The sequence below is a fragment of the Lepeophtheirus salmonis genome, chromosome 5 (genome assembly GCF_016086655.4).
Source record: "Lepeophtheirus salmonis chromosome 5, UVic_Lsal_1.4, whole genome shotgun sequence".
Classification (NCBI taxonomy): domain Eukaryota; kingdom Metazoa; phylum Arthropoda; class Copepoda; order Siphonostomatoida; family Caligidae; genus Lepeophtheirus; species Lepeophtheirus salmonis.
Window position 1 is genome coordinate 3,646,066 of NC_052135.2, and position 26,607 is coordinate 3,672,672.

General features: G+C 31.6%; 1 protein-coding gene across 1 annotated transcript; it reads left to right on the top strand.

Moving 5' to 3' along the window:
- The first annotated feature begins 210 nt into the window (after positions 1-210).
- Positions 211-12,031, top strand: LOC121118851 (uncharacterized). Its single transcript, XM_040713449.2, has 2 exons — positions 211-459; positions 10,553-12,031. Exons 1-2 carry the CDS (start codon positions 456-458, stop codon positions 11,707-11,709), a joined length of 1,161 nt encoding a protein of 386 aa, XP_040569383.1. The 5' UTR covers positions 211-455; the 3' UTR covers positions 11,710-12,031.
- Positions 12,032-26,607: the final 14,576 nt, after the last annotated feature.

Consider the following 26,607-nt stretch of genomic DNA (forward strand, 5'->3'; position numbering starts at 1 on the left):
ACCGTCAAGCGGGGAAAAAACGCAAAGAAAAAAACCTTACGCTCGCCGCCTCTTGAGAATTCATCACCTATGTATGTATTTACATGTGTGTGCGTAGACCCGCCCTTTCTATATCTATATTCACCTATGTAAGCAGAGCAGCAGCCTGGAGAAGATGAAAGTCCGTCCTATTCCCTCAGCACCAATGAGGAGATTTTCTTAGCCAATTTCACTTAATAGAAAGAAAATCCCGGAGATGTTGCTTTTGTTTTTTTCTTCACTCATAAACGCACCAATTGTGTTTCCATTCAAGTGCATCTAACACTTTAATGTTTAATAGATTAATTATTTTGTCAAGGATAATTACTCATCACAATTCGGAACTTCTTTATATGAGTGATTTCATGGTGAATTAGTACAGGCTTCATACTCATATCTCAGGAGCCACATCAAACAACGGAGTAGGTGGCATAGAAATGGGTAAGTCCTCAAAAATTTCTTAGATGTACACTTTTTAAAAAGTCATATTCCATATTATTGTTGTATCAAAATATTTAAATTTCTTCAAGCTTTCGAGTATACAATACCTATGTAGTTTATTTTGACTATTAAGGAAGGCTTTAACCTCGAGGGCCCAAAAGTAGAAAATCTATTTATGAATAAATATTTTTCCATTTGAAAGTTTACATCTCATTAGCATATTTTTACTATTAACAAAGAAATGAAACTTCAGTGCACAGAGTTATGAAAAAATAAAAAGTAGTTATTCAAACATTTCCCACTTTTTCATTCCATTTCTTTTACAACAAAAAAGCCTCTCATTTGATATTTATAACTCTTTTATTACATATATCTCTTATATATAACATATATGGAGGAAAAAAAAGTTCCCCCTGCCTTGTTCACAAATTTGTATAAATTTAAAATTCATATTATTTTGTTAACAAAGACACGAGTACAAAATAATTGACAGAAACAAGATTGAAAGCCGTGTCGAGCGATCATCACAAACAAATACAAATATTATTTAGTACAAAATAAAAAAGGATAATAAAAACAAACATATTTAAATGTTGTTGAATTCCATGTCTAATTAAAACTTTTTTTTTTAATTATACAAAAACCTGAAGGTCAATAAATGATTAAATATTAGAGAAAGTCAATGGATATTTACTCTAAATTATATATAATTTGTTAAAGTTTATTCATAACACTAGTCAACTGAATATCAACTTTGGAGTAGGATGATGTGTGTTCTTGATTATTTTTCGCCAGCTGGCGTAACTTTATTCGTAACAAATATAAATGTTTCATCATAATCAAACGCAAGAAAGCTTAGCAGACTACAGATTTTTAATACTAAAAAAGAAGCAAAAAAAAGGATCATATCAGTGTACAACTTTTCAGATAAATAACAATTGTACAAATAAAACATGTCAAAAGTAAAAATAAAGATAAAAACAAACAAAGAAGAATTAAAAATAAAATAATTTATTATTTTGTGAACTGAGGAATAAGTCTTTAACTTTGATGTACTTAAGTAAGATTCAAGTCTGTTTAGTTATTTTTGCATGTGTTATTTGTTGACTTTTGGTAATAATAAGGGTGTTGACTTTGCCTTCCCCCTTTCTACAATAGTTTCCTAAAAATTCATCTCTATCAGTGGTTGATCCCAAATCTTCGAGCAGTTCATATGATATCCACTCCATAGTTTCTTTAAAAGACTACAATTTCAGTAGAGATAGTCAGTAGTTTCACTCACTAAATTGAAAAATAGACAGCTACTCATCTGGTCTTTAAAGAATTTGGCTCCAACCACCAGCGATCTCGAGAGTAAGCAGTATTTGAACAGGCTTTCATCCTGAACAGCACCAAGGGGCTTTTCGACTCCCTGGTGTATGTTCTTGATTGCTTTTACCTTTATAAACAGGGAAATGATCTTTATTATCTTAAGTTTCTGGTGTCCTGGTCTACAGACTGTACTTTTTGCGAAATATTTCTTACAACATCTACCTAAATGATTTAGTATTATCTTTTGCCTTGACATATCTAAATAAAAGGAAATAAAATAAAATATATAGATTTAATAATATGCGTCATATTTAAGTTGATACAGAAAATTATTCTTCAAACTTTATTAAAGACTAGTTTGTGAAGAGAGTTAGAACTAAATTCAGTTGATTTCCAGTGAATTTTAACTGAAATCCACATTTTTTATTCAGTCAGGCCTCTCTCAGCCTCAATGAGAGACTCCACCTTCTTTCTGAAGGCTGCACAAACCTAACGGATTTAGTCTTCTGAAAAGTCAGCCTTGATGGTGGACTTCAAATATCTCACAGGCTTGTTGCAGGGGTCCCTCGACCTTTGCCTAGATGGAATAATCCAAAAGATTAAGGTCGAAGGAGCTGAGTGGTCACATGCTTTTGACACATTTAAAAACTACTATGCTTTAGACAACCTCTTCTCCTTTGTTGGCATCAAAATACGATGTATCTTCCACCGTGCTCATTATTTTACTCCCAAGTAATCTGTAATGACACTTTATGATAGTTTAAAATCGGAGCATTTCTTTCAATGTCAAGTTCAATATGACGCAGGGCGTATGTACCTATTTTCAGATTCAAAGAACGTATTTATTTCAGAATTTATATTTATAAGAAAATTAAATTAAAATTAATATTTTAATAGTTATACTAGATAAAGTTAGTTTGTTGTTTTTTTTTTGTATTTTTAATCAATAGTTATTTATTTAAGCACTTATAAAATGGGATCTTTTTAATTCACAAAAAAAAAAGAGCTTAAAAACACACGATTAAAAATTGTGCCTTTAAAAAAAAGTATTTGAATGAAAACTTGATTAGTTGTAGACAATGAATACATAAAAACTATCCTAAGCCTCCGATCCTAAAGATTAAGTTCTTTGCCTGAGCAATTTATCAAGGTTTGAAGGATTCCTAGACTTATTTGAACGTGTGGAGTAGAAACCTAGAGGGACTTGCTTAGTTCGATTTTGTTGATGCTTTTATACAAAAGGGATGATGATATCACCAGTTAATCAGTCATGGAGACTCCAAGAGCCCCATAGCCATGTTTACCTCGTGGCTTTGTAAGTTATAAAAGCAGACATTTTGACATTTTCATGTGTCTCGAAATAAAAGCTTTAGGAACACACCATCTCAATCCTAGGGCATAAATTTGTTGACTAGTGTAATTAATAAGAGAGTCCCTTTTAATATATTGCATACAATTTTGAAAAAAAAGGATGCTAAAACTCAAGTTTGTGTCTTTTTTCAGAAGAAGGTTTCAACTCATAACTTACAATTACGATCGACATACATATTATATCAAATAAAACTTTTCTCTTTATAAATTACTCATTCTAATTATATTTTTTTTCTTTTTAAGAAAATGATTAATATACATTTGAAAACTCTTGAGAACTCTATAGACGAATTTCTATATGTAAAAAAAAAACCTTCATTCTACAAGCAATAAATTTAATTTAATTTTTAATCATTTAACCATTATTCTTTGACAAATAAATATATTTTTGAATGATCTACAAATAAGCAGATTGAATTGAATTTTGAAGATGTTACTTCTAAAGACTTATAACGAGAGGATGCTGGGACATGTTTGTATGTAAGGGGGAGGTCAATTTGCCTTTCCACACTGACCTTATTTCCTTTACATACATGACTCTGCCTTATCCATCTTGCTGACATTTCAAAGAGGGGTAGTATTACTTTACATTTATAGCGATCATATGAGAGCAGATGGGAGTGCTTGGAGGAAGGACAGTGCTTTGGATATATTCGTTAAGAATAAAATATATGTACATTAAACATACTAATGAGTAAAATTTATGCTGATGCTTTCCGTTTGTCTTATAAGAAAGGGTCAATACTATATATTAATAGATGAATATGTCTGTTTAATGAAGATTAACTAAGTACAGAGTTCCACAATTAAATATATATAATTTTTGCATCGCGGGGTTCCTTTGTTCAAAAACATAAATAGTAGAGAGGTTTGTTTTTCAACTTTTTTCAAATTTCGATTACAGCTAGTGAGGAAATGTTGTGATATTGGTATAAAAATTACCTATGCAAAATTGTATTGTCCTAAGAGGTCATTTTAGGTCATACATCTCGAACAAATTATAAAAAAATACAAAAACTCTTTACTTAGTGAATATAGATACAAAAAATTCAATTTGTGTTATTTGGTATTAAATAATTTTTATAGACATTTTTTTAGCCTATAAAAAGTGTTTTTTCTAAATTGTCCTATGGAACAAAAAAAGAAAAAAAAGGTAGGAAAATTTGACAAAAACACTTTACTTAGTAAATATAGATACTAAGAAGACATTTATTGATTCTATCAAAAAATATTTTTAATGGAATCTTTTTTAACATATAGAAAGGGTTTATAGATTTTTTTTTCTTAAATTATCCTATGGAAACAAAAAAAGAGAAAAAAGTTAGGAAAATTTGAGGATCTACGTATACTTCATAAATGTTTTTAATAGCTTAGAATAATGTCTATCATAATTAATTAATTCAAAATAATGATGAATGATGAATTTTAGTTTATTGACGAAATATATAACGTGTGTCTCCTTTCAAAATTTGAACTAGATGTGCTACTTAAAGATGATATCATAGGGCACATGAGAACTTTTCCGAACTAGCCGTAATTAAGAAATTAGGAAAAAGTTGAAAAACAAACCTCATCTGTTTTTGATAGATTTAAGGCAATGATTCAATTTTCATTGGATGGTCAATATATTAATTATGTATCTAGTATTCTTATGAATGTGGTGTTTTACTAGGGTGCACCCTAAGGGGATAGGCCTTATATAAAGTGCCATCTAATTAAACAAGATATTTTTTAAAGTTAATCTGGGGGAATGGATCTATTGAAACTACAAAATTGGAAGTAACAAAGTTAGTACAAAACATAAGAATCACAGCTGTAGCACATTATAAAGTTAAAATATTAAAAGCTCAATCAATCGTATTTACCAACATAATAAATGAGTAATTTTTAGAGATCAAAATGAAATGTTAGCATCAATTAGTTAGGAGTGGTGCAATGGAATATGTGATGCGTCAACATAAAAACAATTTTTTCAAACAAAAATAAATAATAAGAGAAAATCCAATTTATTTGTTTATTTCATATATATGCACATATTTCCTAGACAAAAGTGAGTCAATTATAGAATTTATAATCAAATTTCTGGGATGAATTCAGATACTCAAAAATGTTATCTGTAGTTTAAAACCTTTATTTGATTTAAGATGCTCATATTGATCCCGATTCTGTCTTATACATAAAATATTTCAATTTCTCATTTTTTAATTGTGACTATCCTATCTGCGATTTGGGGCACACCCAAAAGAATAAACGAAAATTTCTTCATAGATAAAATGTTAGGTCGAGAGTTTTGATGCAGTCACAAAAACAATATTGAACAATAATCAAGAATAGGAGATTTCCCAATTAATTTTTTTATTTTATATATACATACACGCATATCAATATTTGATTGGCCTATTTGAGTCAATTATAGAGTTTGTTTCCCAATTTTTGGGATATATTAAGATACCCAAGGAATGTAGCTATAGTTTAAAACTTTTATTACATTTAAGAAGCTTAGGTGGGCCCCAATATGGCCGTTGAAACAAAGTCTGACAATTTTTTTATATTGTAACGATCAACTACTTTAAGTGTAATTTGCGGGACTTTCAAAGGGCTTACAATAATAATTTATGGATAGAAATTGACGAATATTTGTCGAAGAATACAAATGTACTCCACACTCCATTTTGAGAAAATGCTTTCTAGCTTACTTTTCTTTTGACAAAGCGCATATATTGCTATGAAAAGAACAATATGGCAACTTGTCCAATCCTTTTATTCATACAATTACAATTTACAAATAGTGCCGATTTGAAAATATCTGAAATGGTTTTTTTTGCTTGAGGCAATGTTAATTAATGTTTTCGATTCTTCTTTTTGTCGTTCAAAATAATTCATGATCTTACTAAGCATCCGCCATTCCTTCTCACTTCCTCTCATCCCCAACATATTGTACACAAAGAAATTAACCCCTTGTATTTCTAGGATTGAAATTTACTTTCCATTTATGTATACATCATATTATAGAGCTAAAGAAGGATTAGGGAATATATTTGGATCACAATAGAAGAAATCAACTAATGATCTCTAATCTTCCCAACCAGTCCCCCCCCTTCCTCGTCGTAATGAACCATTTGATTAAGGGGTTGGTTCTATGAACATAAATTTGTACAGACTGGGATACAAAACTTACTTACAGTAGCATGACTTCATTAAGAAAAATGTGATTTTTATTATACCAAGACAAGACAACTCAAAACCAATTTGTAAATTGTTTAAATACTACTTTTAGCTATATTTGTTATTCAATCATTCATCCTTCACAAGCAATAACAGCCTCCACATAACGGTGAACAGATTAGCATCCAGGATCTCATTCAAATTTGGATGAGAGGTATGGCAGACATTCTACTCCAAGACACTCAAAACTGTAAGGCCTGGGGAGTTGAGGTCAGGGCCGGAGGAGGATCCCATGGAGGGAACCCAGACTTCAATTTCTGCTGAAGATATGGCTCTTTTTGGCTGTATGGGGTGTAATAAACTTTTTGATGTTATAGACAATCTGGATGGAGATGCCCACGGTATCTGAAAGTTTCTTGGCACTGACACTGGTACGGAGGAGATTGCACACCTGTTTTATTTCTGGTGTTGTTGATCCTATACTTTTACACTTAGAGACATGGGATATACACAAAACTTACTAATTTTTCTTTCATCTGTCGTTTGTTTACTGCATGCATTGGGTTCCCGCTCTATAGTAGTCTTGTTTCAGTTCTTATTTATTTAGTCTAGTCCACTCTTAGGATCGGTACTATCAGTAGTTTTTGAGACTGATCCTTAAGTCCGTCGGACTGTCAATACTATCACTGATTTAAAAAAGAAGAAATAAAGTTAAATGACGCCATCAAGGACCGCAACTTATTTGTTTTAGGACTAATATGAGTACTTAGCCCGAACAGACCGATACTGAACTACAGTCTTTACTCCTAAATATGGACCAATACCACACTACTCCGTACTATGTACTTACAAGAAATTTATTTCTGCAGTTTAACAAGAAAATTATTTACTTATTTGATAAATTTTATCAAAGTGAAAGCACTGCATTTATTTTGTATGTATATCGTTTGAACTGCCCGACACACTGATGGTATCTACATATGTACATGCACTGCTTCTCTGCATGGCTGTTACATACACACACACACACATAATAACCTACCTCTAAAAATATCATCATCATTATCAAAGACAAGCAGATGTGACCAAGGGAAGATGAACGACGAAAAAAAAATGTCGTTCATTTATTTTTATGTGTAGAATATATACATGACTTTGAAGCCATCTCGGTTTTCTGTGTACATTTTTATACATACATAGATGTATCTTTGTAAAAAAAAAAAAAAAGGAGAGAGAGAGAAAAGAAAGAGAGTCTCAGATTTCAAGAGACCGACATTATGAAGTTTAACATCAATAACAACAAAGTTACCTCCTTCTGTTTCTTAATTCTTTTTCTTATTTCAAAATATGCTACGACAAGGCGTGTGCTGCTGCGGTACGGCGAGTACATTCTAAAGATAATTACATACTTACATTGAATCACCCCCCCCCCCTCTTTGTGTCTTTTTTGAAGTAATAAACAATCTCCATTTTCCCCAGTTTTTTATTATTTAAATTTAAAGTAAAATATTTCCCCTACTCTTCACATAGAAAGGTAATCATTTCTATCAATCCACACTCTACCGACAAAGTCAAATAGCTATTTAATTGGAAAGGGTAAATAAGTATCTATTAGACATGGGCAGAAATATAAAAAAAATCCGATCTAATATCCTTTAAAAATTATCGTCCGAGACAAATTTTGCCTGCTCAGCACTCAGAAAACTTTTAAGTTTCACAAACTCAAAATTTTATAAACTCATTTGAAAAAAAAATTCAAAAAATGAATCCGTATCTCATGGACAACGCACTCGGAAGAAGTTATTCTCTTAAACTCAATGTGTGTACGCTCGTGCCCAGGTGATTCCTAGAGAAAGAAATATACTTTATGTATTATGATTTCACCAAAAGATTCCTAGGTTAGATGGAGTAAATGTAATATTATAATGTTTACTTATACTTAATCAGTGCAGCAGCTCCATTCAACCAATTAAAGAAACATTTAAAAAAAATATTCTCATAAATCACAGAGGCTGCATCGTACTCCATATGATCTCTATTAGAAACAATGGCAGCCTCAATACTATGCCTAAAGGTAGTAGAAGATTTGACAATTTTGTCTTTAGGGTAGCTTCCCAAGACCTTGGAGATGGTGGACTTCAGATCATACACTTTCGGTGTGGGGTTGCATTTGTGATGCCTCCATGGTGAATAACATAGAGTACTTGAGGGAGTTCAAGTATAGGATGAAGGAGGTCACATGTCCTTGGGCTAGAAGTCAGCAAAGTTTTGTATGTAGAACTCAACTACGTGGAGCTCTGAACGTCTTTTTGTAACGTTTTTAGGCTTGCTGGATATTGAGGATGGTTCTCACATTGACCCTGACGATGGTGGGAATGTCTTTTTGAGCTATATCGGGTGTGCTTGCCTTTTTACCTCTTGCTCACTCATTTGGCGTCCAATTCAAATTAAAAACTGTATCAAAACAAGACATGCTCAAAAAAATAATAAAGTACCTTACTCTGAAATGCAATTAATTCAACCTCTACATTTTGTTTCTGCACCCTGTAGAAGATCCCTGATGGCATTCGTTTTGTTGGGTCACATTTAGTTTGTTTCTTTTGGCAACAGATCCATATCTTAAGGATACTATATCTTTTTTAAATAAAGCTTAACATTTATTAGTAGCTTTTCACTGACAAATGATCTTTTGATGACAAGTGAGAGACAAATTTATTTGAATACCAACTATTCGTGTTATAAAATACGGATTCTATCTGAAGTCTAGTTATAAATAAATCTTATCTTGGATTTTTAACTAATATAATTTTGACCAGAGAGGAAAACTTTGTGTCTCACTCCTTTTAAGAAGTCATAACAGAATCTTTCATTCATTTATCTAAATGTGAGTACTCTGTGTATTAAACATTCCCTGCCTTCAAATATTGAAAAAAAAATTCATCCCATTTCCTTTTCTTTCTGATTATACCATATAAAATATCGGAGCAGATATTGCAATTCCTAATAATTTTGAGCGATATATCAGCCCACGTCTATTGCCTATGAATGTAAATAGGACTTAAAGGCATTAAAAAGCCTTTATCCACAAAATATTTAAGTGACAACAACATGAAAAACTATTATCTAAACTGCAGATTTTACGTATAATAGGGTGGTTTGTTTTACCAAAAATTTCAAATTATAATTACAGCTAGTGAGAAAAATTTGAGATATGTTATGAAAATAACCTTTTTCTTTAGGGGGTGCTCATCGCGATCAAATTATGAAAAAAGCCCAAAACTCTTTAGTTAGTAAATATACATACTAAGAAGACATTTTGAATTATATTGCATAAAATAATTTTGATAGATATTTTTCTAACCTATGAAAAGTATTAGGAAGATTTTTTCTAAAATTTTCTATGGAGAAAAAAACAATAAGAACATTTGATGCTCCGCGTATAGCACGCATCATTATTTTTTTTTTTAAATACTTTTTATAGGTTAGAATAATGTCTATCATTATTAATGAATGCAAAAGAATTATGAATGGTCTATTTTAATATATATTGAGTAAATAAAGAACTTTCAAATATTGAACTAGATGTACTACCAACAGATGGCATCGTAGGGCAATGAAATTTTTGCATAGGTTATTTCCTCACCATATCACAACTTTTACGAACTAACCATTATAAAATTCAAAAAAGAATTGGGAAAAAACCACCCTAACCTATACATCTTGTAGCTAATTAAATTAGTTCAGCCTAAAAATACCTGTAGTATGGCAAAAAAATAATTAACTTTATGTAAAATTGTATTTAAAATTTATATTTATTTAATAATTGCCCATATTTCAAGTATGTATGCTTGAAATAAATACACATTCAATAGACTACGTACCTGGGACAAGGCTTATTAATTAGATAGCTTTGACGTTTGCTCTACATAGATGTATCTATGGGTATAGCTTAAGAAGCTAGAAGTATAGCGGAAATGTCACAGAAATTGAAATATATATTCTAATTTAAGAATAAATAAAAAGTATCTATGAACTAAGCTACTGCTCCCGGCCACCCACATCGGTTGCTGCTTGGATAATGAAAAAAGGAAAAACATAATTTTTCATTTTTTATTTTTTTGTCTATTTTATAGAAATAGTTATTTAACATATGTAATATTTTCCATTTGCTTAAAAATGACAACAAAAAAACTAACTAACACACAAGAATATAAGACACTCATTTTGTATGCTTCATTTATTACAGATCCACAAATCAATCAATATGGAGAAGTAAATCAACTTGGAGGCATGTTTGTAAACGGTCGACCCCTTCCCAATCACATTCGTGTACGAATCATAGAGCTAGCACAACTTGGAATCCGTCCATGTGATATTTCACGTCAACTCCGAGTGAGTCACGGCTGTGTCTCAAAAATACTTGCTCGTTATAATGAAACTGGGTCCATTCTACCTGGGGCGATAGGAGGTTCCAAACCTCGGGTAACAACCCCGAAAGTTGTCAACTTCATTAAAGATTTAAAGCAAAAGGATCCAGGGATCTTTGCTTGGGAAATTCGTGATAAGTTATTAAGTGATGGTGTTTGCGACAAATATAACGTTCCCTCTGTATCGTCCATTAGTAGAATTCTACGCAATAAAATCGGCACTCTGAACCATTTAAGTGGGCATACTCATTACAACAGCAAACAGGTCTCTCACAGCAACAATAATAATAACAGTAGCAGCGACAACAATCACACTAATAGTAGTGGGGGCCTTCAACCCAGCCAGCAACAAATTCTCCCATCTCCACACTCACCAGGACATCATCACCATCATGCTCCCATTTATCCAAGTTTTTACCAGCCATACCCAAGTCATAACAACAACAGCATCACTAGTCAGGAACCATCCCCACCAATTCCCTCCAATGTATCTGCTCCTGACGATCCGTTGAACAAACCCATGGAGTCCAAATGGCATAACACATCATCCCCGACGGATCTTTTCATGACATACTGCGGTATTCCTCCGCACAACCCCATTTCCCCACCACCTTCCATGAAACCCATTCACCACAGCAATTCATCCCTTTCGCCAGCTCCACCACCCCCTCCTCCCCAAACGCCAATGACCTTTGACCCCACCTTCCATCATCACACACACCATCATCACCAAAACATCAACTACTATATGTATCTTCAGTCCCACCATCAACATCTTCTCAACAATGCCGCCCAAGGATGCACTTTCCCCTCGGCTCTTGAAACAACAGCCGGCTCACATCCGCAGCATCCATCCTCTTCTTCTTCATCGTCAGTCAACAACGAAGGTGGGGCGGAACATCACCCACGACTCAGTGGGAGTTTGATCCCTCTTCATACTAATAGTCAATCTTATGGACACCATCCCAATCTTTGAAGACAGTCATTGAAGCTCACGTGGGTCGTTGCATGAAGTTTTTGTTAATACAATTTGAAGAAGAAGACAAATGAATTTAATATTTTTTCTATTATTGGTGCTAACTTACATTTAAATTAATCAAATACGATTGTATTTATTATATACATATATTGATAATCATCTTACTTAATAATTTATGCCTTGTGATCCATTAATAATTAATTATGACCATAGTATGTGCCTTTTACAAACAAATGATGTAGCTTTAAAACAAATGAAACTGTAATATTACTAATATAAATTCTAGTTCAATAAATAATTATTTTAGTTTGATCACTCGGAACATGATCATTGTTTGAGTTTGAAACATTATGTATGATTTTTGGCGTGTAACTACTCATTGTGGTTAATATAAACACGGGTTTGTCCCATGGGAATCATTAGCTTGCAAAGAAAAGAAATATGAAGTGCTGTGTTGTACCGTTTAAGCTTGTCAAAAATAAAATTACATACATATATAAGTGAGAAGAGCTTTTCTAGTGGGTAATCTAAAATGAATTTTTTACTTTGCAATTCTGATGACATGAAAAAGTTTTTTTTTTTTAATATTGTATATATATATATGCACAGGTCTGTTTTTGGTGATATTACACACGGAACCCAAAATTGTCGAACAGATCAGGCTTGAATCTAGCAAGTAAACGTAACAAATAACCAAACATGTTCCTATGATATTTTTTGGGGCTACGAGGTTATATTTTTGAGTGAAGTAAAACCTCATTTTCCATCACTCTTTCTATATATCTCACCTTCTCTCTGTGTCTTCTATTTTCTTTCTGAATCTTTATAAATCCCTCTTTCTGTCTCATTTCTTCTACCATAATTCCTTTTTTCTATTCACCCCTGCAACGCGGCCACCCTCTGCCACTTTATATATAAAATATACCTATTTTTATAAAAAAAAATACATAACTGTGTTAATAATTTCTGGTGCTAAGCCCTCCAAAGGATGAAAGCTAGTAACGCCCTTGGTTGTCATTATAATTCATTCTTGAAGAGAGAACATCTAAGTAGTAAGTAATTTCTAGTGCGTGTGCTCATGAAAATAAGGGAAATTTTTTTTTTTTTTTTTTTTCGAAAATTATGTCATTTTAAATTTTTATGACGAGAGGATTTTTTTACTTAGTGGTAACCAGTGTTGTGTTATTTAGGAGTGAAGAGTGCAGTGCAATCCAGTTCAGTCACAGTCCTGTCCACTCCAGTCTTGCATATCAATCCCGAAAGCTTATAAAGTTATGTCCTTGATGACGTTACAAAACTTTATTTCTTCTTTGTTTAATTAGTTTTAGTGCGGATAGTCCTAAGGGCCGACAACCTTTTAGGGCTAGTCCTAATACTGGATTCTTCAAAACAGGGTGGGGGGATCCTTATCCCCCTAACGTTCCACCGACACTTTTAAGGATCGATATCAGAATAGCTCCAACTTATATGACCTTGCTAAATATGGAGTGGGATTTTTGTTTATTTCCTTTCTCTCAGAGCGCTATTTGCAGCTAATTTATGGAAACGTTATGACTCCTCCTGATTATTTTTGAAATGATCAGGATTACCATGTTCGTTCTCGGTTTTTTTTATTTGTACATACCGGTGGGACATATATTATATATCAGTGGACATGTTGTACGTATTACAACAGTTTTTCATGTTAATCTTCCAGAGATAGGAACTCCTGATAAGGAAGCTTTTCCTTGCTTGTGGTAAATGAGATGTAAATGAACTGTGTACAGAAGCTTTTAGCAAACTTTTTGAAATATCATTTTTCTTAATATATAAATACGCTCTACCTAGATATCCATCATGAAAAAACTTTAACTTCATCTACAGTCTTATTTCTCTAGGTATATTAAAAGTAGAAACAAAATTCACATCATATATGTTGTATATACAAAAAAAATAACTATAAAAAATAATTTGAATCTTTTTTTTTTTTTTTTTTTTTGCAACAAAATAATAATAAAATCCATCATTTCACGCAAGAGTAATTTTTGAGAATATAAATCAATAGCCAACAATTCTTTTAAATACACAAAAATATAAAGTTGATTTAAAATAGATTTTGTGAGTGGGAAAAACGAATAAATTAAACAGAAAATGGATTTGAAGAATAAGAATTCATAAAACAGTCTTTAAAAAATTATAAAAAAATTAATAGGGTTTCCTCTATAACTAATTACACATAAATACTTAAATGAAGAAAAAAGTTATGGTACAGATCAAATATGTCATAAATATGAATTTTTTTCTAATGGAAAGTTTCACTCAAGATATTTTTGACATTGACAAAAAGTAGCAAAATGTTAAGATAATTAATTGTCTTGAAATAATTTCAAACTCATAAATCTAATATACACAGAGTGGGGATCCAAATGCTGCAGTAATATGACTAAATATAAAAAAAATGTGATTATTATGGGTGTCAAGAAATGGTATCTCTTAACCAATTTCAGATATGTTTAAATTCTACATTTTTTATTCAATAATTCCTCCTTCTCAAGCAATAGCAGCCTCGACACTTTCCCTTAAATCAAATAAAAGTTCCTTAATATATGTAGTTAACATTCCTAAGTAATTTAAATCATCCTAGCAATTTAAATATACAGCCTATAATTTATTAAAATATGATTATAAAATTTGGGGCTATATGTGTACATGAATTAACAAAATAAAGCTGAATTTTCTCCTTTTCTTGATTTTTTTTCAACACTGTTTTTAAGTTGACATATTACATATGTAAGAGTTGTTTTGAATTATTTCATATTTTTGAAAATCCATCTATGAAGAGAATTATCATAGCTATTTTAGTAAAGTAAAGTTTGTCTGTCTGTCTGGCTGAATGCATGATTATATACAAGCGAGTAACCGGGTGCACAGTATATATTCTTCCATTATATTTATAAAAACATATTTATATCTAAGAAATAACAATGTATTATTACAGGCGTGTGCATATAGCATCGCACTTGTAAAGAGAGTGTACTGTGAAATGGTGCTACCTGATGAAAATCATAATTCATGCACATTTACACTTTACAGTAAATGTTAAGGTTTAAATATATATAAACACTTCTATGTTAAAATGAATTTTGCTTGCTGAATTTAGTGAGCACTCTAAAGACTAAAGTACTGATGACTCATCCCAACTGAACTGAATGGAACTGAGACTGGACTGGATAGGATTTTAGTATTTAGTCCTAAATGAGGACTGACACAAGACTACTACAAACCCTTAAAAGTGATGCTTGCATTTCGGGATTTTATATCTCTTGTACTTTGCAAAATTACAGAAAATGTACATTCTTTATGAGTCCATATATTTCATTAATCTTCATAAAAAATGTATTTATGAGACGACAGAAACATGAATGATTAATTAGCAACGTTATTCCCTTCATATCCTGTTCTGTACATATATAGACAAAAAATCATTAGAGATTCCTTCCTTGCACAACTCTTTTGGAACTTGTTTTTTAAATGAGCCGTGAAATATCTTATATAATTGGAGAGAAAAAAACATTTTAATAGTATACACATATATCAGTTGATTGAGTACAAAAAAAGATTAAGTTTTCTTTTTTCTAGTTGTAAAAAGGTGAGCAAAGGTTAGTCTCTTATGGGAGAGGCTTTACAACGAATATTTTGTTAAATTAATAATGTTTCTCAAAGTTTGAGAAGAAACATCTGGAGTCATTTAATTTATTTGTGTCTTATAATTTATCTATTTTTTTTTTTCGTTTCTTCTAGCAGTTTCTCCATTTTTTAAAGGAATAAAACAGATAAAATGTCCGTAGTAATTACAATGTCCGAAATGCTTGGGTAACTTTAAAGAAAAGAGTGTCTTTACTTTTTCATATCTTGTTAGGAAATAGAAAATATATGTACGTGGTAAATTAAATATTTTTTGTCATATCCTAGTTCCTTAGAAAATAAGGCCTTTATTTCTAAAAAAAAAAAAAAAAATAACAACCCGCAAAGCTATACATACTTTTTAACAAACGAGATATTGTTAGAGGGTTACATCAATGAATACTCTATAGAACATTTTCATGTGACGTGAGCAATGTTGACATTGTAGAAGTCTAACAAATCAAGTTGTATAACAAAGAAAACCATTTTTTTTTTCATTCATATTAAGGAAAATTATTTGATGTCAAAATGAGGCCAAGAAATAAAAGGACGATAACCTTTAACCGCTATCACAAACCTATCGCTTTATTGCCTAGTTTTATTATATATCTGACCCTGAAATATATTTAAAATGTCAACTTTGAGCCCCCAAGAAGGTGTTACCCTCAATTATGATGCCAAATATGACGTCTATGAAAATGTTCCATAGAATAATCTCTCTTTTATGACGTCATCATTGATATTGATAATTTATCTTAACTCTATAGGGGGATCACTTTGACTTCTCCCAGTAATTGATATATTTTTCCAATAATTATTAGAGAATTTTGGTGGTGTGCAGGAGTATCATCCTGCACAAGGTTACATTAGCACTATCAGGTAAGTTGCTTGCCACTACTTTGTTGACTACAATGTGATAAATTCTGAATGATTTTGCTTGACTGTCCATAGACATGGTTGTATTCATTTCAATGATGTTCTTTAGGTTATACCCTTTGATAATTTTTGTGGTTTTTGTTTGTGCCATTCTTCCTTTCTATCTTTCCATCCTCTTCTAAATAATTTTTTGCTCTAACAACAGTCTTCCAAGCCACTCCAATTAGTTTTGAAATCCTCTTGGAGTGTGCACCATACGAATTAATGTTAGACCTTGAGTCATTTGTGCCATTCTGATGTCATTCTTAGGTCAATTAAAAAATACTAAATATTCGGAGATAAATGATATTTTACAGATACTATGTAGCACCATATTTTCTAAAAATCAGTAACTTACACCCTCAAACTTTAAAAAATTACAATGTCTCTTTTTAGATGTTCTTGGTCTCACCAGAACATAACTTTTTCAAAATCCCTACTCATTAATTTATTACATTACAATCTTCGTAAAACCTCTCAGCCTTTCTTCTTAAAGGAGAACGAAAAAAGGTCCGAAATGTTATTAGAATTTGTCAAGTACTTCATTCTTTCCACACTTTCTACTTCACTAACAAAAAAATAACCTATATATTTTGTTTTCAGCTCTCGATTCCCTCTTCTGACTTGATACGTCATGGCTATTTCATAGTTTTTCATTTCATAAATAAACAAAGTAATAAGTTATGACAGAATGATATACTTATGCTTCGTTTTCGAAAGGACAGGAATACAATTTCTTGTTGATTCCTCCTGGGCGTTGTAAATATGGTCCATTTTGTTTTTTCCATATAGAAATTTTGGTATTCATATACAGTTAGAAACGTGTAGCGATGCTCATAATAAAATATTACTATACAAATTTAATTTAAATTATTGAATAAAATATACGCACTACTTAAGAAATAAATAGCAGTGTTATGATTTCCTTATTTGGCTAACTACCATATGATTTCTGGGATTTTTTTCTGTCTGCGAGATGTCGTTTTTTAGGTACTACTACAGATGATGAGACTTAACCTTTTTTTCCTCGTGACATTCATTACACAATTGTTTTAATTCAATTCCCCCGTTTCATTTCATAACTATTCTACTCTAAAACATCAGCCTTAGTTGGTCAAAAAAGAGCATAAATAAGTAGGTTTTCCATGTCTAGAGTATGTATTACTTAAATAAGCCTCAAGCTCTCTCTCTCTCTCTCTTTCCAATGCCTAATCCATAAAGTGTTTTAAAATTAACTTCTTCTCTTTTTTTGTTACTTTAAAGGAATCAAATTATTTAGGTCAGATCTTTCATAAGTCAAATGTCAGTCGACAAAAATAATAATGAGTTGAAAGGAAATTTATGGATCTGACTATGTTTGACAACACCACGGACCTAACTTAAAATAAAAAAAAGTTTCATCAATTTGCCCCCAGGGTGAAGGTTATTGATATATATTACTACTACTAAAAAACTTATATTTGACCAGCTTTTAATATTTCTTCTTTTTTATGCCATAGGTCGAAGGTGTAGGTTTTCAGTCCTCAAAACCAACACATCAATGTATGTATATACGTATATTTAAGGGTTGCCATCCTATAAAAAGCAACTTTAATTTGTAGTCATATTTGTAGCAAAATGATGTATCCACAACATTAACAATTTATTTTATTTTGTTCAAGTGTTGTTGACTGTCAATGTCTTGGCTCATCACAGCTCTCTTTTTGTTATCAATAAAAATACTATTCAGCTGCAATGCAGTTCTTGATTTACAATTTTAAGCAACTGACTCTACGTAATTATGAATTCAAGAGTGTACTTATAAGCTCACGTAACATCAGCGTCGTTAATATCGTCCATTTTGGTACCTTAAACAACCAATGAAAACCCTTACTTCATTGGATGTCAAAATATGTCAACAAATACAATGACTTAAACCTTTCTTTTTATCACAAATATATTCCTCTATTGGCGATTTTTATGATATATATTACCCTAAATAGTATTAAAAATATATTATTATATAATCCTTTTTCCGTGTTGTAGATAAAAATGAACTATTATAATGCAAAGAATAAAATATTTTTCTGTAACTAGACTATGTACTTATCGATCTAAAAAAAAAATTTACACCAATTGAGCAATTTTTAGGGATTTTCTGATCTTATCACTTGGATTTAATTCAAATGTCAGTGTTTATCATTCACCATGAAGTAGTATTTAATTCAGTGGTTAAATCGTTTTTATTCGTAAAGCCATTTGATTGAGTTTTAGTAAGATTTATTGAAAATTTGGGAATTTTTTGTTGTAAAAATATAATCTTTTATCCACCAAGATGGCGTCTCCGATAATTATTATGAGATTTATGATGCTAATGAAAACGCTGTATTGACCAAATGACAAAACGTGTCTGTTAGCTTAATGAGAATTATTCGGATTCGAAAAAAAACTCATACTTGCCATAATTCACCTTGATAATTTAATTAAAAAGCTAATTTCATTGACACTACGCCGTTAGTTATATAGTAATAGTCAAGTACACTCAACGGTCCTAGCCATAGATTACTAAACATATAGATAATCTTTTAAAATCACGCAGCCTTTCTATTTTAACAATTCCTGTTTTGATTTTATTTATCGTCATAAGATAAATAAATACATATTTTGTATAGAAAATGATTATTTATCCTAGACGTGAAATATGCCCTGAACTTATGTGGTTCCATGTTGGCACACTGGTAAAACAGTAGGTAAGTAGTAATATAAGAACTTCTTGGCATTAATTTCCACAATTAAAACATGGAAATCCTTAACAAATAGAAATCAGCTGTACCAATATATAAGATACCCAGTAAAAAATGTTTGATATCAGTTCCAGGAATATCTGATGAATGCTTTTATACAATGATTATTATAAGAGTTTTCAATGTAGGATAGTCGATTGGTTAAAACTCCTTATATGTGTTCATGGTTCATAACTTTTCAACAATAATTTTAGTATTGTCTTCTAAAATTGTTATTTAATGGAAAAATTATATATTGTTTATTTGCAAATGTCTATTAGCAATGTCTAGTATCTATCCAGATTTTAAGCTAGCGGACAAAACATTTGTTGAGTAGCCAAGAATATTTGGCCAAATATTGATCACGTGGTCTTCGTGTCGCCACTTGTTTTATTGGGTTGCCTAATACATCATTGTTTTTCTGAAGATACATAGAATGCCGAAATTTCACATAGCTATCATAAGTTCTGTTCATTTTTTTTTCTTTTCTTTTTGAAAGTAGAGGCTTTGAGTGAAAAAAAGGTAATCCTGTTTTTTAATGTTTTGATTATTGGTCTTTTAAACTTTAAATAAGTCTTGTCAAGCATATCTCCACAATTTTATAAGGGATCATCCCAATATCTAGTGTTGTGTTAGTCCATATTTATTCGATCCGGTTCAGTCAAGAGGAGCAGTCTTATGAGTCCTTAGGACGGATCTTAAGACTATAGGTCCTCTGGACTATCAGTACTAAAACTGATTTAAAAAATAAAGTTGAGTGACGTCATCAAGAACCAAACTTTATTTGTTTTAGGACTTATATACAGGACTGAACTAGACAGGAATACAGTTTTCAGTCTTAGATAAGGACTGACAAACCACTGCATCCAACCATTGAGAAAAATGAAGTAACTACCTATAATATAATTTCGGACATTTTGACTCTCTCATTTAGGATGAAAGGTTGAGAGATGTTTCAATCATTGCTATGTGATAAATTAATGTGCATTTTCATTAGTCTGCTAAACGCTAATCGACTAATTTCCTTGGTGGTTCCGCTATCGCTAATATTTTATGACCATTGGTTTGCAAACGTTAATCTACTGATTAAATTATTTTAATGCAAAGGTCTGTCAAATCGAAGGTACATTGTATTGGTAGATTGGGTTGTCTCCCTGACTAAGAATGTTAGTCGTGGAGACTTTTTCTCACTTGCATTTGTGGAAGTGGATCTGATAGGGCAACATGATCCTTTAATTTTTCTTGGTGTTGACCATGAAGTTAAAACATTCCAATAATCGTCATCCAATACTTAATCCACTAATTAGGGGAATGGTCATCTCAGGCAAATACTACTACAAATTTGGTAAAATTTATATATTGGTCAGAGTTAGAGGTACCTGTTAGAATTTATCTATAGGTATTGATCTGAATAGTTTCCGTCCAACCAAAGATAAAATACCTTTTTTTCTGATTTTTTTTTTTTTTTCTTTTCAAGATTGTCTCCTTGTAACTCTATGCATTTCTTTCGGTGATGCTCCAATACCTGTAACCTGTCCAAATAGTACTCCGTGTTTTTCTTTGCAAAATCAAGACGATACATTTTTTTTTTTTTTTTTTGGCTCAATAACTACGAGTTGGATTGACTTAACACCTAAATTTTAATACAAGAATATTTTGGTGCAATAAGAGCGCCATGCATCTAAAGACTAGTCGTACATATTGCTCTAACTTAGGACTGAGTGATTGTACATGAAATATGAGCAAAATTCATTTTTGATATGAGCATATATATTTTTTTTTTTTGCAAAATACGGAGTGGTCCATTAAAATCTGGGCACTTTGAATTTTAAACTTCAACAAGATCTAATTTATTAATTAGCAATATAATTTCAACAAAGTTAATACAATAAATAGATGTGCGTCTACTGTCTGAGTTCTTTTAATCATTAATATAGCCGCCCTTAGCGGCAATGATGTCTCCCAGGCGGTGGCAGAAGGTCTGGCACCCACTACGGATTTAGTCATCTGTCATGGCGTCCCAGTGCTGGTTGACGGTGCCTCTGAGGGCCACGGTGTTTAAATGACAGACACTCCAGGCCTTTACCTCGACATGCTCCCAAAAATTATAGTCAGTGGGCATGTCATCAGGGCTGAAGAAGGGCAAAAAGTATAAAAAAAAAAGAGTTCAAAGACTCATTCAAAAGAGCCTTGCAATGAAGTAGAGTGGTTTCTTTCATTTATGGTGTCAAAAGGAGCCTCTCCAACCTCACAAGGCTCTTTCCACGTACTTTTTTGAAAGCTCTCCGGACAATCTGATGTGAAATCCTGATATCCCTTGCATGGGCCCTCATAGACTTAAGGTGATTGGCCTGGGCTGTTTTCTTTAACTCCTCGGTGTCTAGTTTGACTTGTACGTAAGCTAAAGAACTCAAGTTTGTTTGCTTTTGTAACTAATTGTTTATGCATTAATATATCGAAATATGCATTAATATATCGAAATATGTATTAATTTCAATCACTCAACCTTCATTAATTATTGAATTAGTAAGTGTTCAAATTTCAATGGACACCACCCGGTATGTATACTTTTTAATAGTATTTTCTTTTCTAAAAATGTCTAAATTTCCATATTAACTAAAGAGGATATTAAAAATATTTAACGAAATCTGACCTAAAATTAAAGAAAAACACTATTAATTAATTATCACTACTCCAAACTTGTTTCCCCTCCTTGAAAAAAAGGTAAAATTTTGTTGATCTACGTCATCATTCTGGATTGTCCCAAAAATGAATAATAAGTCTTTAGTCATTTATTCAACTCCTTTGTCCTACACATATCTTTTTTTAGTGCTGTGCTGTGCCTTGTACAGTATTTTTTCAAGATATGTGATTAATCATTTCTTTTGTTGTTTTTCTGTGCTTCAGGTTCTTTCAAATCATAAATCATGGGATACTGAAAAGAGTTGCATAGAAATAGGAGATGATTGTTTTGTAGAAAAAAGAAAAGTTAAATAACTATAAATACATACATATACCAATGTTACTAAGATCATAAACTAATCCAGGATAGATCCTTTCTCTTATACAAAAAGTGTGTTTATTAAACTAATAAATGTAGTGTTTAAACATTTCTCACTGTGATATGTTGTCTCTAGAGTTGTAGAGCATATGACCTACCGGTACGCGAAAACAAATCGAAAATGAACGTGGTCACAGTGACAATTTGAAGAAGAATGTTTGGGGAAAAGCTGCTTGGCTGTCATGGCGTTATATTAGATTACTTATGAGCACCTATGAGAGTAAGAGAATAAACACATAAACCACTTCATAATATTTTTTAAAAATCCACTAGTGATGAAAATTTTGTGTATTTAAAAGAGAAAAAATAACTTAGTTGTATTGACGTTTCATTATATTAGCCACAATCTGCTCTGACGACAGAGAAGGGGAGAAAGGAATAAACAAGGACATTTGCATGAATGACTCTTATGTCAATTTCTTTTTATGTCATGGGGTAAAAGATAGTTATGTATATATTATAGATTTTAAGCACGCCCTTTTTTTTTTGTAATTGGTAATCTGAGGAATGAATTTTATTTTCCTCATCTGTTGTCATTATTATTTAACTCCTGAGCAGTGTTCTTTCTTATAGGTATACTACATTCAATAATACTCAAGACCTTATTGAGCATTCGTGTGTGCTCGTTAAAGACTGAAAGTAACTCTAAAGATGTGTTGCGGAGTTATATGTAATTTGTCCTTGTTGGACTCAGAGTAGAATTGAGGATCGATTTATATGTCCTTGTTTGTTTGTTTCTCCCCCTCCTCATTTGCAAAAGCTGATTGTAACTGATCTAATGAAACGTCATGACAGCTAAGTGTCTCTCCTCTAAAATATCCTTGAAATTGTCAGGTTTATTATGTTGATTTTCGGTTTCTTTTTTTACCATAACCAAAAGCACACGATTTTCCACACTAACCATTAACTGAAAGTTTTATTTTCTTCCAAAATGAAACAAACTGAAAAAGAGTATCTCCTTCTCTACGAACTGCCGAGTATCCAACCTACGCACATTGAGTTTAAAATAATAGCTTTTCTAGAGCTCGCTGTCCATTGAGCTACGTCGTTCCATGTGTAAATATTTTGATACAAAAGATATAAAAAAAGGTTATGAAATTCAAAAAAAGTTTTAAGCTCTACAATAAACATTGTTTCCCCAGTTTTTAAAAGAGTTATATATTTACAAACTCATAAAATCAATCCATCTAATGTTCCCACACACAAAAAGCTTCTATAAGTACATACGTCACTCACTAAGAGATAAGCTCCATGACATATTACCGCATCGGCCAGGTTTTTGAAACATGAACTTCATAAATATGAAGATGAGTTTTTTATTATTATTTCCCTCCCTTACAAAATAAAGAAATGTCACCAATTTTTTTTTTTTTTTTTTTATGTACGTATATTTATTTTTCATCTACCTCTGGAATTTAAAATATTTGTGTTTTTTGATCTTGTTCAAACTAATAGTATGCACAGTACCCCACTCGTAAGTATAGACAGCATCTTTTGTATAGGCAAAGTTGCTTCAATGGCCATGTAATCTTAAAACAAGGAGCAATGTCAATATTTAGAAAACAATACACAAAAAAGTTAAACAATAAAATCTAATAAAAAAATGTCAAACTTATAAAAAATATGTTTGAGTAATGCCAGTTGATTTTATTTACGGCCAAATGACTTATGGGAAATACCCAATGTATTTTGTATTTAGCTGTCGAATCATCTGTCTCACTTGATATGCCCTGGCAGGGGTCACCAAACTCCGTCCTACGACGCCAGTTCATCCGGTCTTCCAACAGTACTTGAATTTGCTTGATATGGAATACGAAACTCTGTGATAAAATTGAATATTATGTCTAGAATACTATGAGATCCTGATTGTTATGTGCCTTAAATATATTATTGTTGTAGTGTATTTTATGCGTATTATCTTGCAAATAGCTATAGACACCCTTGGTCATGTCCCATGAATTCAGAGAAATATATATTCAATGTACATGCAGCACCTGTAGGAGCAACATTTATGTACCTATCTATTTCCAATGGATATCCCACAATTACACATCCCGTTTTTTCATTTTTTAACCTTCATTATGACTACTAAAAAAAGATAAGTAAATTATTTATTGGTGGACACAAAGGACCAGAAAGCTGGTTTTGTAAAATGCATCGAAAGTGATGCAGTTTTGAAAGAGTACATAGTCCCCATCAGTATGAAACAAAACATCTATCAATATGGACAGTTACTTTCTGAGCAAAATGAGTCCATGAAATGTGGTTTAGAAACTCAAAGAAACTTATCACGGGAAAGTTGTTTTTTTGTTCGTTGATTTGCAAGTACATAAATGAATTGTTGAAAGAGAAGTACAAATAAAGAAAAGTAAATAAAAAGAGTTATGACCCCTCCATCATGGATATTTCATTATTCATTCTTTTTCATAGATAAACGAAGTAAAAAGTTATTCTTAAAGAAGGGATCCGTGTAAAGAAAAAATACCGATTAGAAAAGGAAAAAAGATTGATGCGTGAGGTTTTTCTTCTTTCTTGTTCATTATCTAATAAGTCATCTCCCTCTGAAAGAAGAATTATCGCCTATTTTTAGTGTAAATTGATTTTAAAATGCATTATGAAATAAAAATCTATGAATTTCAATATAATTATAATATTTTCCTTGTACTAATACTATTTTAAATGTAGAAGGTTCTCCTCTTTATAGAAGTAATTCATTTTCCACCTCCAAAATCATAAAAATGGTAGCTGGTATTAACAAGAAGGGTCTTAAATCAGGCTTGCCATATGTATCGCTCTTGCCTGCTCCTCATGCTCGTAAAAAAGATCTCTAAACATGTAGCATAGCCATGCATGTTGCGTTTGGCACATTCTATTGTTTAGGGTGTCCGATCCAGAGACACAAAAATATAAGAAGGCGCAACATAAATTTGTGAGAAACCTCAGTTGCACTTTTATAACAGAAAGAAAGTAAGAAATATTAACTAAAAATATAGTATTATTTAAATACGAAAAGGTTTCAGCCTCTTACATTTTAATTAGGTTTTATCTTTGTTAACTCTCCTTTATCAGTTATGTACCTTTCTTTTTTTCATTATCCCACACCATACTCGATATCTTGTTAAACTTCATGGATAACGAGTGGGACTCTCGCCCCATGCTACTGTCTGTAACTTTGGGAGAATTGGATCTATGTATTATTTTATCTATATTGGGATTATTCAAAGGTTGACAACATGTATTTAATTCAATTTTGGATAGATCAACGTTGAGATCACAAATATGGTGGAAGAGAAGAAGAACAAGAGTCCCAACATAAAAATACTTATTCTTGTAGGACACCCTCTCGAAATTGGCATCTCTACAATATCAACAACTTATATGCACATTTTTTGTCAGTTCTTAATAGTAAATTAGTGTTCTTATCGTTGATCTACTCAATTCGAATTATCGACAGGGTGCGGCAATAAAAGAAATTTTATAAATCAGAAACGTTTTATTTTTGTTTCATAATGATAGTAGACGTTTACAGCTTGTTTTTTAATTTTTTAAATCATATATGTGAGGAAAAATCCACTGAATAAAAAGAACTTTGTTATTTTGATACCAGGTGATTTTGTCATATTTTTGTTTCTCTTTAAATAACTTTTTATTGCGAGATTTTAGAGGGATAATTGTTTGATAAAAAGAGATGTACAAAATTTAATTAAAAATAAATTATTTTATAGTTGTGGATAATTGGTTGATTAGGTAATTAAAAATTGGCGATTAGAAGAAGTCTTAAAAATGATGGCTCTTTCAGAAAAATCCGGTTTAAATTACTCAATTGAGAAAAATTGGAATAATTTAAAATCCTTTTATGAAATCGTATCTATTAGCAACAATTTTAACTCTCCAGCATAATTATCTTTTGAGTTATTTGCGTGGAAATAATTTTGCAAATTTCAAATTATGAAAATGAATTGAAAAAAAATGTTTTTTGTATTTTAAAAATTGAAGCAATTAAATTATTTTTATTCATCGCACCAATTAAATTAAATAACTCAATCGGAATTAGTCTAATTTTATAAACGATTCTGTGAAACCATTTTTTGGGAATATTTACTTTCGACAGTAAAGGCACGTTCTTCACTACTCCAAAGCGACTTAACCGTATTTCTAAGAAATCTTAAATCTATAATGAAACCACAACCATCCCGCTTCTAATTCTCCTTAAACATTTCGCCATTTTTTCATCATGAGTGTCCCAAAAGGCAGCGTATCTCAGATCTCCTAAATGTTGAAGTTGAGGTGGTGAAGGACGTGGACTCTGTGAAGTGCACTAGAAGCCTGATTTTCAAGGTAGCTAAGATAAAGAATAATGGAGGAGACCTGCACAAGAAAGCAGGAAGTACAAAATTTAAAGAGGGATCCAAAGTTCCTGCCCAGCTTGGAGAAGAAAATCAAGGAGGGCTCTGCAAAATTGATGAACCTCCTCGCCAACGACTTCTCCTAGGC